The 12734-nt window shown below is 42.6% G+C and overlaps 1 protein-coding gene across 3 annotated transcripts in view; it reads right to left on the bottom strand.

The window, feature by feature from the left end:
• Positions 1–12734, bottom strand: part of il15ra (IL15 receptor alpha chain) — a 57413-nt gene that overhangs the window by 22621 nt on the left and 22058 nt on the right. For 2 of the 3 annotated variants that reach the window (XM_021577320.2, XM_021577319.2), the window contains 3 exons: positions 11268–11309; positions 11073–11145; positions 8735–10978 (listed from right to left, as the gene is read on the bottom strand). In XM_021577320.2, coding sequence (XP_021432995.2) covers positions 10915–10978; positions 11073–11145; positions 11268–11309 — 179 coding nt within the window. In that variant the 3' untranslated portion in view covers positions 8735–10914. 3 annotated transcript variants of the gene reach the window in all.

Raw genomic sequence — 12734 nt, 5'->3', positions numbered from 1 at the left:
ATTAAAAGCATTTCATAAGTGTCAAAGGCTTTTATTGACAATTACATGAAGTTGATGCAGTGTCAATATTTGCAGTGTTGACCCTTCTTTTTCAAGACCTCTGCAATCCGCCCTGGCATGCTGTCAATTAACTTCTGGACCACATCCTGACTGATGGCAGCCCATTCTTGCATAATCAATGCTTGGAGTTTGTCAGAATTTGTGCGTTTTTGTTTGTCCACCCGCCTCTTGAGGATTGACCACAAGTTCTCAATGGGATTATGGTCTGTGGAGTATCCTGGCCATGGACCCAAAATATTGATGTTTTGTTCCCCGAGCCACTTAGTTATCACTTTTACCTTACGGCAAGGTGCTCCATCATGCTGGAAAAGGCATTGTTCGTCACCAAACTGTTCCTGGATGGTTGGGAGAAGTTGCTATCGGAGGATGTGTTGGTACCATTCTTTATTCATGGCTGTGTTCTTAGGCAAAATTGTGAGTGAGCCCACTCCCTTGGCTGAGAAGCAACCTGACACATGAATGGTCTCAGGATGCTTTACTGTTGGCATGACACAGGACTGATGGTAGCGCTCATCTTGTCTTCTCCGGACAAGCTTTTTTCCAGATGCCCAAAACAATCGGAAAGGGGATTCATCAGAGAAAATGACTTTACCCCAGTCCTCAGCAGTCCAATCCCTGTACCTTTTGCAGAATATCAGTCTGTCCCTGATGTTTTTCCTGGAGAGAAGTCGCTTCTTTGCTGCCCTTCTTGACACCAGGCCATCCTCCAAAAGTCTTCGCCTCACTGTGCATGCAGATGCACTCAAACCTACCTGCTGCTATACCTGAGCAAGCTCCCGCAGCTGAATCAACTTTAGGAGACGGTCCTGGTGCTTGCAGGACTTTCTTCATCTGATCACTCTTCCAAACATTCAGGAGTATATGCAAATTGCCATCATACAAACTGAGGCAGCAGACTGTGAAAATGTTTATTTGTGCCATTCTCAAAACGTTTTGCCACAACTGTAAATAGACTGTAGCTTCCATCAATCTGCAATATTAAAGCTGATTTACCCCCTAAAAAAGGGGGGGGGGTCAAATTGTAGAATAATAGTGAAGGCAACTATGAAATAACACATGGAATTGTGTAATAACCAAAAAAGTGTTAAATAAATGAAAATATATTTTATTTTTGAGATTCTTCAAAGTAGCCACCCTTTGCCTTGACAGCTTTGCACACGCTTGGCATTCTCTCAACCAGCTTCACCTGGAATGCTTTTCCAACAGTCTTGAAGAAGGTCCCACATATGCTGACCACTTGTTGGCTGCTTTTGTTTCACTCTGTGGTCCAAACCATCTCAATTGGATTGAGGTCGGGTGATTGTGGAGGCCAGGTCATCTGATGCAGCACTCCATCACTCTCCTTCTTGGTCAAATAGCCCTTACACAGCCTGGAGGTGTGTTTTGGTCATTATCCTGTTGAGAAACAAATGATAGTCCCACTAAGCACAAACCAGATGGGATGGTGTATCGCTGCAGAATGCTGTGGTAGCCATGCTGGTTAAGTGTGCCTTGAATTCTAAATAAATCACTGAGTGTCACCAACAAAGCACTCCCACACATCACACCACCTCCTCCATGCTTCACAGTTGGAGATAATCCGTTCACCTACTCTGCGTCTCACAAAGACATGGCGGTTGGAACCAAAAATCTCACATTTGGACTCATCAGTCCAAAGGACAGATTTTCACCGGTCTAATGTCCATTGCTTGTGTTTCTTGGCCCAAGCAAGTCTCTTCTTATTGGTGTACTTTAGTAGTGTTTTCTTTGCAGCAATTCAACCATGAAGGCCTGATTCACGCAGTCTCCTCTGAACAGTTAATGTTAGACATGTCTGTTACTTGAACTCTGTGAAGCATTTATTTGGGCTGCAATCTGAGGTGCAGTTATTCTGATGAATTTATCCTCTGCAGCAGAGGTAACTCTGGGTCTTCCTTTTACTGTGGCGGCCCTCATGATAGCCAGTTTCATCATAGCGCTTGATGGTTTTTGCGACTGCACTTGAAACTTTCAAAGTTCTTGAAATTTTCCGAATTGACTGATCTTCATGTCTTGAAGTAATGAGGGACTGGCGTTTCTCTTTGTTTATTTGAGCTGTTCATGCCATAATATGGACTTGGTCTTTTACCAAATAGGGCTAACTTCTGTATACCACCCCTACCTTGTCACAACACAACTGATTGGCTGAAACCGATTTAGAAGGAAATAAATTCTACAAAGTAACTTAACAAGGCACACCTGTTAATTGAAATGCATTCCAGATGACTACCTCATGAAGCTGGTTGAGAGAATGCCAAGTGTGCAAAGCTGTCATCAAGACAAAGGGTGGCTACTTTGCAGAATCTTAAATATAAAATATATTTTGATTTGTTTAACACTTTTTTGGTTACTACATGATTCCATATGTGTTATTTCATAGTTTTGATGTCTTCACTATTATTCTACAAAGAAGAAAATAGTAAAAATAAAGAAAAACCACAGAATGAATGTGTTTCCAAATTTTGGGCTGGCACTATATATACAAGGAAATTTAATTTAATACATTTCAAAATAATTTGGTACCAATGCAGTTGTCTTCTGTTTGGGGGTGACAGACAATTTAACGATTCACACATTGTGCAATGATGTGTCTTATAATAACATTAAAGAATGAATCTGCAAGGATAGTTATAAATGACATTTAATTCACAAAGTAAGGTCTTGGTTGTGCTTTGATAGATGTCACCATAATCTAGGATAGAAAGTTGCAGTTGGGTTACTATGGTCTTTCGAACAAGTCTTAGATATGTATAGTAATCCAAGCTTATACAGTGCATTCGCTTCACTTTTTCCACATTTTTTCATTTAGGTTACAGCCTTATTCTAAACTGGATTAAATAATGTCCCCCCTCAATCTACACCTAATACCTAATAATGACAAAGTGAATACAGGTTTAGACATTTTTGCAAATTTCTAAAAAATAAAAAACATAAATACCTTATTTACAGAAGTATTCAGACCATTTGCTATGAGACTTGAAATTGACCTCCGGTGCATCCTGTTTCCAATGATCATCCTTGAGATGTTTTACAACTTGATTGGAGTCCACCTGTGGTACATTCAATTGGCTCTATGCATTATACCGCCTCCAACGTACTAATTTACTTCCGACCTGGTTGATGACTTCCGGAGCGAGTTCTGCTATTGTTTTTATCATTAGCTTACTAGCTATCGTCGATGCATTTCTGACAAATAGTTCGCAATGACTACGTTTAAATTACAGCTCCGCGAAGGAGGTGCTAATGAACATTGTTCAGTGCCTCTGTGTTCAGTTCCTTCCAAATGTAATGTTATTGTGAGCGTCCACCGTTTCCCGGTCGATGTAGAGCTCAGAAAAAAAGTGGTTGGTGGCAGTACGTCGTGACAACTTTGCTGTCACCAAACACACAAAGGTGTGTAGTACACATTTCGTCGAAAGTGACTTTGTTGAGGGAAAAATTGGGGGGGGGGACAATACCTAAAAATATGTTTGTTCTTACTGTCTTCACGTGGAACTGGCACATTCAAAGGAGACCTGGTGTTTGGGAAAGAAGACTGAAACCTCCTGCTCCGACTGAGGGGGATGAATAACAAGGTGCGCTGCCTATGGACTGTGCCGTCTCTGATCCGGTCCAGAGCATGGGCCAAGCCAGTGTAAATGTACATGTGTTTATTTGCTAGCAGCAAAATAATAATTTGTTTATCTACGACATGTATCAATAATTTGTGTTGTAGTGAATATCAGTTTGTGCGGAGCTTGTATTGGCTTTAATTAGGCAATGAGTAACGGGTGCGGGAAAGAAATCAAGTAAACACAGAATAGAAGGGCCACCAGATGATTGCACAGAGCACTTCCTGCAACACAGGAGCAGTGGCTTTGGACCACTATCACTGGTACGGAGTGCTTTAACACCATCTGTGAAGATAAGTGTGATGAAAGACTGAAGTGAGAAACAAGAATGAATAGAGTCGGTCCAAGAATTGAACCCTGTGGCGCCCCCATAGAGACTGCCAGAGGTCCGGACAGCAGACCGTCCGATTTGACACACTGAACTCTATCAGATAGTAGTTGGTGAACCAGGCGAGGCAATCATTTGAGAAACCAAGGCTGTCGAGTCTGCCGATGAGGATGTGGTGATTGACAGAGTCGAAAGCCTTGGCCAGATGAATGAATACGGCTGCACAGTAATGTTTCTTATCGATGGCGGGTAATATATCGTTTAGGACCTTGAGCGTGGCTGAGGTGCACCCATGACCAGCTCTGAAACCAGATTGCATAGCAGAGAAGGTATGGTGAGATTCGAAATGGTCGGTAATCTGTTTGTTGACTTGGCTTTCGAAGACCTTAGAGAGGCAGGGTAGGATAGATATAGGTCTGTAGCAGTTTGGGGTCAAGAGTGACACCCCCTTTGAAGAGGGGGATGACCGCAACTGCTTTCCAATCTTTGGGAATCTCAGACGACAAGAAAGAGAGGTTGAACAGGCTAGTAATAGGGGTGGCAACAATTTCGGCAGATAATTTTAGAAAGAAAGGGTCCAGATTGTCTAGCCTGGCTGATTTGTAGGGGACCAGATTTTGCAGCTCTTTCAGAACATCAGCTAACTGGATTTGGGAGAAGGAGAAATGGGGAAGGCTTGGGCGAGTTGCTGTGGGGGGTGCAGTGCTGTTGACCGGAGTAGGAGTAGCTAGGTGGAAAGCATGGCCAGCTGTAGAAAAATGCTTATTGAAATTCTCAATTATAGTGGATTTATCAGTGGTGACAGTGTTTCCTATCTTCAGTGCAGTGGGCAGCTGGGAGGAGGTGTTCTTATTCTCCATGGACTTTACAGTGTCCCAGAACTTTTGAGTTAGTGTTGCAGGAAGCAAATTTCTGCTTGAAAAAGCTAGCCTTGGCTTTTCTAACTGCCTGTGTACAATGGTTTTTAGCTTCCCTGAACAGCTGCATATCACGGGGGCTGTTCGATGCTAATGCAGAACGCCATAGGATGTTTTTGTGTTGGTTAAGGGCAGTTAGGTCTGGGGAGAACCAAGGGCTATATCTGTTCCTGGTTCTAAATTTCTTGAATGGGGCATGCTTATTTAAGATGGTTAGGAAGGCATTTAAAAAAAAAAATAACCAGGCATCCTGTACTGACGGGATGAAATCAATATCCTTCAAGGATACCCCGGCCAGGTCGATTAGAAAGGCCTGCTCGCTGAAGTGTTTCAGGGAGCGTTTGACAGTGATGAGTGGAGGTCCTTTGACCGCTGACCCATTACGGATGCAGGCAATGAGGCAGTGACCGCTGAGATCTTGGTTGAAGACAGCAGAGGTGTATTTAGAGGGCAAGTTGGTTAGGATGATATCTATGAGGGTGCCCGTGTTTAAGGCTTTGGGGAGGTACCTGGTAGGTTCATTGATAATTTGTGTGAGATTGAGGGCATCAAGCTTAGATTGTAGGATGGCTGGGGTGTTAAGCATGTTCCAGTTTAGGTCGCCTAGCAGCACGAGCTCTGAAGATAGATGGGGGGCAATCAGTTCACATATGGTGTCCAGAGCACAGCTGGGGGCAGAGGGTGGTCTATAGCAGGCGGCAACGGTGAGAGACTTGTTTTTAGAGAGGTGGATTTTTAAAAGTAGAAGTTCAAATTGTTTGGGTACAGACCTGGATAGTAGGACAGAACTCTGCAGGCTATATTTGCAGTAGATTGCAACACCGCCCCCTTTGGCAGTTCTATCTTGTCTGAAAATGTTGTAGTTTGGGATGAAAATTTCAGAATTTTTAGTGGTCTTCCTAAGCCAGGATTCAGACACAGCTAGAACATCTGGGTTGGCAGAGTGTGCTAATGCAGTGAATAAAACAAACTTAGGGAGGAGGCTTCTAATGTTAACATGCATGAAACCAAGGCTATTACGGTTACAGAAGTCATCAAAAGAGCGCCTGGGGAATAGGAGTGGAGCTAGGCACTGCAGGGCCTGTATTCACCTCTACATCGCCAGAGGAACAGAGGAGGAGTAGGATAAGGGTACGGCTAAAAGCAATAAGAATTGGTTGTCTAGAACGTCTGGAACAGAAAGTAAAAGGTTTCTGGGGGCGATAAAATAGCTTCAAGGTATAATGTACAGACAAAGGTATGGTAGGATGTGAATACAGTGGAGGTAAACCTAGGTATTGAGTGATGATGAGAGAGATATTGTCTCTAGAAACATAATTGAAACCAGGAGATGTCATCGCATGTGTGGGTGGTGGAACTAATAGGTTGGATAAGGTATAGTGAGCAGGACTAGAGGCTCTACAGTGAAATAAGCCAATAAACACTAACCAGAACAGCAATGGAAAAGGCATATTGACATTAAGGAGAGGCATGCTTAGTAGAGTGATCAAAAGAGTCCAGTGAGTAGTGAGGTTGGTAGGGGTCATGGCGATTCAGACAGCTAGCCGGACCATCGGTAGCAAGCTAGCATAGGATGGAGATCTGTTTTTAACCACCTCGTGCGTTTCCGTCGGTAGGATTAGTGGGGTTCCGTGTGGTAGAGGGGATCAATCCAATTCGCAAAAAAAACCCAATAGATATAGTTAGAGGCCCAAGAAGAAAAATAAAATATATAAATAAATTGTCCGATAGGTCTATTCAGATAGCAGCCGATAAGACGGCTAACGATTAGCGGACCGCAGATGGGGCATTTAGGTAACGTCAGCCGAGGAGCCAGCCGGATAACTCCCTCGGGTAGATAACGTCGGTAGTCCAGTTGTGAAGGCCCGGTGGGGCTCCGCGTTGGCAGTAAAACGGGTCCGGATAGGTGATTGTTGCCCAGGAGTGACTGATGGAACTCTTCAGCTGGCTAGCTCCGGAATAATTGATATTTGCTCCGGAATCGACGTAAGCCGATAGTCACACGGATAGCAGGTGCGAGATCCAGGTATAAATGTCCAGAGTTAGCGGTTGAAATCCGGGGACATGGAGAGAAAAATAGGTCCGGTATGTTCCGAGCCACGCCGTACAAAACTGGCGATAGATTTTCGAGCTAAAGGATAGCTGAATACTAACGATTAGCCAGTAAAGAAGCTATCTAGCTTCTGGTTAGCTTCAGGCTAACTTCTGGCTAGCTTCTATGGAGGATTACAGATTTAAATTAAATTGGTGAGGCGGGTTGCAGGAGAGTGTTTTGAAGATGAGTTTATGGAAAATAAAAAATATATATAAAAATGTATGCGAGGAAAGTTGTGTATATATATATAACCAGGACACGACAAGGACAAAAGACGTCTGACTGCTATGCCATCTTGGAGCAATTGAGTGTACATCATTTTACGAAGTAACTAGCTAGCTACAGTTAATAGTTTAATTAGCTAGCTAATGATTGTAGCTAGCTAACGTTATATCTGTCACTGACTTGGCACTCACCTTCATAGTTGTTTATGTAGCTTCCTATATACATATTGAACCCCTTTTCATTCTTGCTAGCTGGAGTCTCAGGGGCTGATTTAACAATTTGATGTACATCATGAATATTAATTTGAGGCAAGTCCTGAAGACACCTAGTAAAAAACTGCGACATAGTGGTAGTAACGTTATATCGTCAATAACAACTAGACTGACCCACCTGTCTGTATAAGGTCCCACATTTGACAGTGCATGTCAGAGCAAAAACCAAGCCATGAGGGCGAAGGAATTGTCCGCAGAGCTCAGAGACAGGATTGTGGCTGCACAAATCTGGGGAAGGGTACCAAAACATGTCTGCAGCATTGAAGGTCCCCAAGAACACAGTGGCCCTCATCATTCTTAAATGGAAGAAGTTTGGAACCACCAAGACTCTGACTAGAGCTGGTCCCCCAGCCAAACTGAGCAATTGGGAGAGAAGGTCCTTGGTCAGGCAGGTGACCAAGAACCCAATGGTCACTCTGAAAGAGCTCCAGAGTTCCTCTGTGGAGATTGGGAGAACATTCCAGGACAACCATCTCTGCAGCACTCCACCAATCAAGCCTTTATGGTAGAGTGGCCAGACGGGAGCCACTCCTCAGTATAGGCACATGACAGCCTGCTTGGAGTTTGCCAAAAGGCACCTAAAGGACTCTCAGACCATGGGAAACAAGATTCTCTGGTCTGATGAAACCAAGATTGAACTCTTTGGCCTAAATGCCAAGCGTCACATCTGGAGGAAACCAGGTACCGCTCATCACCTGGCCAATACCATCCCTACTGTGAAATATGGTGGTGGCAGCATCATGCTGTGGGGATGTTTTTCAGCGGCAGGGACTGGAACACTAGTTAGGATCGAGGGAAAGATGAACGTTTGCAAATAACAGAGATCCTTGATGAAAACCTGCTCCAGAGTGCCCAGGACCTCAGACTGGGATGAAGGTTCACCTTCCAATAGGCCAATGACCCTAAGCACACAGCCAAGATAACGCAGGAGATGCTACAGGACAAGTCTCTGAATGTCCTTGAGTGGCTCAGCCAGAGCCCGGACTTGAACCCGATCTAACATCTCTGGAGAGACCTGGAAATAGCTGTGCAGTGACGCTCCCCATCCAACCTGACAGAGGTTGAGAGGATCTCCAGAGAAGAATGGGAGAAACTCCCCAAATACAGTTGTGCCAAGCTTGTAGCGTCATACCCAAGAAGACTCGAGGCTGTAATCACCGCCAAGGGTGCTTCAACAAAGTACTGAGTAAAGGGTCTGAATACTTACAGTATGTAAATGTGATATTTCAGTTCTTTATTGGTAATACATTTGCAAAAATGTCTAAAAACCTGTTTTTGCCTCATTTGATAAGGGAAAACAATTATTTTAAACAATTTTAGAATAAGGCTATAACAAAATGTGGAAAAAATGAAGGGGTCTGAATACTTTCCGAATGCACTGTAGTCAATTGTTTTCTAATATAATCAATATGCTTTCCAAAAGATCATTTAGAATCTATCCTCAAACCCAGATATTTCAAACAAACAACACTTTCAAGCATTGTTCCATCACTTCAATGAATTTTGAAATTTCCAGCTATGGAGTTCATTCGGTGTCATACCAAACAGCATTTTTTATTTCATTTCAACTTTATTTAACTAGGTAGGCTAGTTGAGAACAAGTTCTCATTTACAACTGCGACCTGGCGAAGATAAAGCATAGCAGGGTGAACAGACAACAACACAGAATTACACATGGAGTAAACAATAAACAAGTCAATAACACAGTATGATATAGGACTTTGGAGTTGCTTGTATCTGTAAATTATTTGAAGTGGATGTATACTGCACTGCATCATCAGCGTATAAGTGATCTTGTGTATCCTGACAAATTAGAGGCAATTCATTTATGACTATAGAGATTGATGTACTCCTCTACTGAGTCCAAGAAGTTGTGATTTGTGTCCGTCTATGAAAACACATTGTTTTCTAATGCTAAAATATGCATGAAACCAGTTTAGTGATCTGTTAGTGAAACCAATGTTAACGTTTCGCTAGTAAAATAGAATTCCCAATTAAATCAATGATGGCACCAGTTAGTTGGCCTTGGTCAGATTTAGAATATAAATCATTAGTAAATTTCAATAATGCTGTAGGTGGTAGAATGGTTGGGTCTAAAGCCAGATTATTTCAAAGGTAATTTGTGTATTTTCAGAACTGCTGTGGATTTTTGTTTTTATTTTTTGTAAGACTATCCATATAGGAGGCTTTTCTAGCTTTAGTTTTACCAGTGTTTCATAATTTTCTATAGGACTCCAAATCAGTTGGATCTTTGGTGACCATTTTTTCTACTGTGCTTTGCCGGGGTATTTATTTTTTGTCAGGACAAGATGCTAGAATATGCATATAATTGACAGCTTAGGATAGAAAACACTCTAACGTTTCCAAAACTGTAAAAATATTGTCTGTGAGTATAACAGAACTAATGTTGCAGGCGAAAGCCTGAGAAAAATCCAATCTGGAAGTGCCCCATGTTTTGAAAGCGCTGCGTTCCAATGAGTCCCTATTGATCAGTGAATGGGCTATCAACCAGATTACTCTTTCTCCGTATTCCTGAAGGTGTCTACAGCATTGTGACGTAGTTTTACGCATTTATGTTGAAGAATACCCGTAAGCGGCTACATTGCGCAAGTGGTCACCTGATGCTGCCAGAGAGATTCTCGCGTAAAATACAGAGGTAGCCATTACTCCAATCGGTCCTACTGAAAAACGAATTGTCCCGATGGATATATTGTCTAATAGATATTTTAAAAACACCTTGAGGATTGATTATAAACAACGTTTGCCATGTTTCTGTCTTATGGAGGTAATTTGAAAAATGCAGTTTTCGTGACTGCAATTTACGGGCGATTTCTCAGCCAAACGTGAAGAACAAACGGAGCTATTTCGCCTACAAAAATAATATTTTTGAAAAAAAGGAACATTTGCTATCTAACTGGGAGTAAGTAAGGAAATAAAAAACAACAGTAAAAATACAGTGAATAATAACAGTAGCGAGGCTATATACAGTAGCGAGGCTATATACAGTAGCAAGGCTATATACAGGCACCGGTTAGTCGGGCCTAACTTTCACTGTTCTCCAAAGTTGCATGTTTATCACATACCTTTTGTGAATTCAGTGAGAAAGTAATCCCATGGATTTTGGGCTGTTGTGATTAGTTAGAATCTTTGCCAGTTTAAGGATATTAATTAATCAATTAAATAAATCAATATGTCTTAAATTAATACATTTGGGTGGTGCTTTTGTTATTTTAATTTTCCACGCGAGGACACTCAGGTCCAAGCCACTGTAATTTTTGGTCCAGTTCTTGTCCAATCCAAGGTCATTGTTCCCCCACCATCAGACTGATGTACCTTTGTCTTTTCTAAGTGGCTGCTGGTTGTCCGCCAGGGCACTAAGGAGTGTGGCTCATGTCACAACATTCATTTGCATAATTTCGTCTGGTGTTGGCGACAGATCAAGCCGCTGCATCCTGCCATAAGGGAGAGAACGTGTTTGGAATTCAACAGAGACGTAATAAGACCCCCTTCCCCACAAGGAAATACTGGTTGACCAGCCAATCTTACCGTTTCCTTCTCCAAAACATTAGTACTCCAAACGCTGCAACCAGCAAGATGGTTACTACCACCCCACCTACACCTAGGATTTCCATTCAATGGGAACAAGAGAGAAACAAAACCATCAGGAGAAAGGACTCAGACTTACTTCCTGTTATACTCCTTCTCTCCCTCCCTGTAATCTCTGTGTGGTAGCCTACTCACCTGCATATATGGCTGTAGCAGAACTCTTCCCAGTGCTTCCATCTGAGAGTGAGAGAGAAAGAGAGACTGCATAAGTAATTAAAAAAGTCTTGAGAGATTCATGAGTGTGGTAATAATGGTCAAAGGGGCGGCAGGGTAGCCTGGTGGTTGGAGTGTTGGACTAGTAACCGGAAGGTTGCAAGTTCAAACCCCCAAACTGACAAGGTACAAATCTGTCGTTCTGCCCCTGAACAGGCAGTTAACCCACTGTTCCTAGGCCGTCATTGAAAATAAGAATTTGTTCTTAACTGACTTGCCTGGTTAAATAAAGGTAAAAAAAACAAAAAAAAGAATGATGCCAGGAAACGGTTGTAGTGAGTGTGTAGTTAGCATGGCCATGCCAGGGGAGATCAGTGAGAGTGAAGCCAGCTGGCAGAGGAACACAGGCAGTTTTCTCTAAAGACTAGCATTGTCTAGCACAGCGGTTCCAAAGCTAGGGGTCGCGATCCTAAGTGGGGTCACCGGATATAAAAATGGGGTCGCAGGAAAATGTTCAATGTGTGGGGAGGCACCGGCAAAGAAGCTCACATCAATACCTTTGTCAGATATATATTTAACTAGGCAAGTCAGTTAAGAACAAATTCTTATTTACAATGACGGCCTAGGAAAATTGGGTCAACTGCTTTGTTCGGGGGCAGAACGACAGATTTTTACCATGTCAGCTCGGGGATTCGATCTTGCAACCTTTCGGTTACTGGCTCCACGCTCTAACCACTAGGCTACCTACAGTGCCTTGCGAAAGTATTCGGCCCCCTTGAACTTTGCGACCTTTTGCCATATTTCAGGCTTCAAACATAAAGATATAAAACTGTATTTTTTGTGAAGAATCAACAATAAGTGGGACACAATCATGAAGTGGAACGACATTTATTGGATATTTCAAACTTTAACAAATCAAAAACTGAAAAGTTGGGCGTGCAAAATTATTCAGCCCCCTTAAGTTAATACTTTGTAGCGCCACCTTTTGCTGCGATTACAGCTGTAAGTCGCTTGGGGTATGTCTCGATCAGTTTTGCACATCGAGAGACTGACATTTTTTCCCATTCCTCCTTGCAAAACAGCTCGAGCTCAGTGAGGTTGGACGGAGAGCATTTGTGAACAGCAGTTTTCAGTTCTTTCCACAGATTCTCGATTGGATTCAGGTCTGGACTTTGACTTGGCCATTCTAACACCTGGATATGTTTATTTTTGAACCATTCCATTGTAGATTTTGCTTTATGTTTTGGATCATTGTCTTGTTGGAAGACAAATCTCCGTCCCAGTCTCAGGTCTTTTGCAGACTCCATCAGGTTTTCTTCCAGAATGGTCCTGTATTTGGCTCCATCCATCTTCCCATCAATTTTAACCATCTTCCCTGTCCCTGCTGAAGAAAAGCAGGCCCAAACCATGATGCTGCCACCACCATGTTTGACAGTGGGGATGGTGTGT

Source organism: Oncorhynchus mykiss, chromosome 21, assembly GCF_013265735.2.
Source record: "Oncorhynchus mykiss isolate Arlee chromosome 21, USDA_OmykA_1.1, whole genome shotgun sequence".
NCBI lineage: Eukaryota > Metazoa > Chordata > Actinopteri > Salmoniformes > Salmonidae > Oncorhynchus > Oncorhynchus mykiss.
This window is presented reverse-complemented; position numbering and strand designations above follow the sequence as displayed.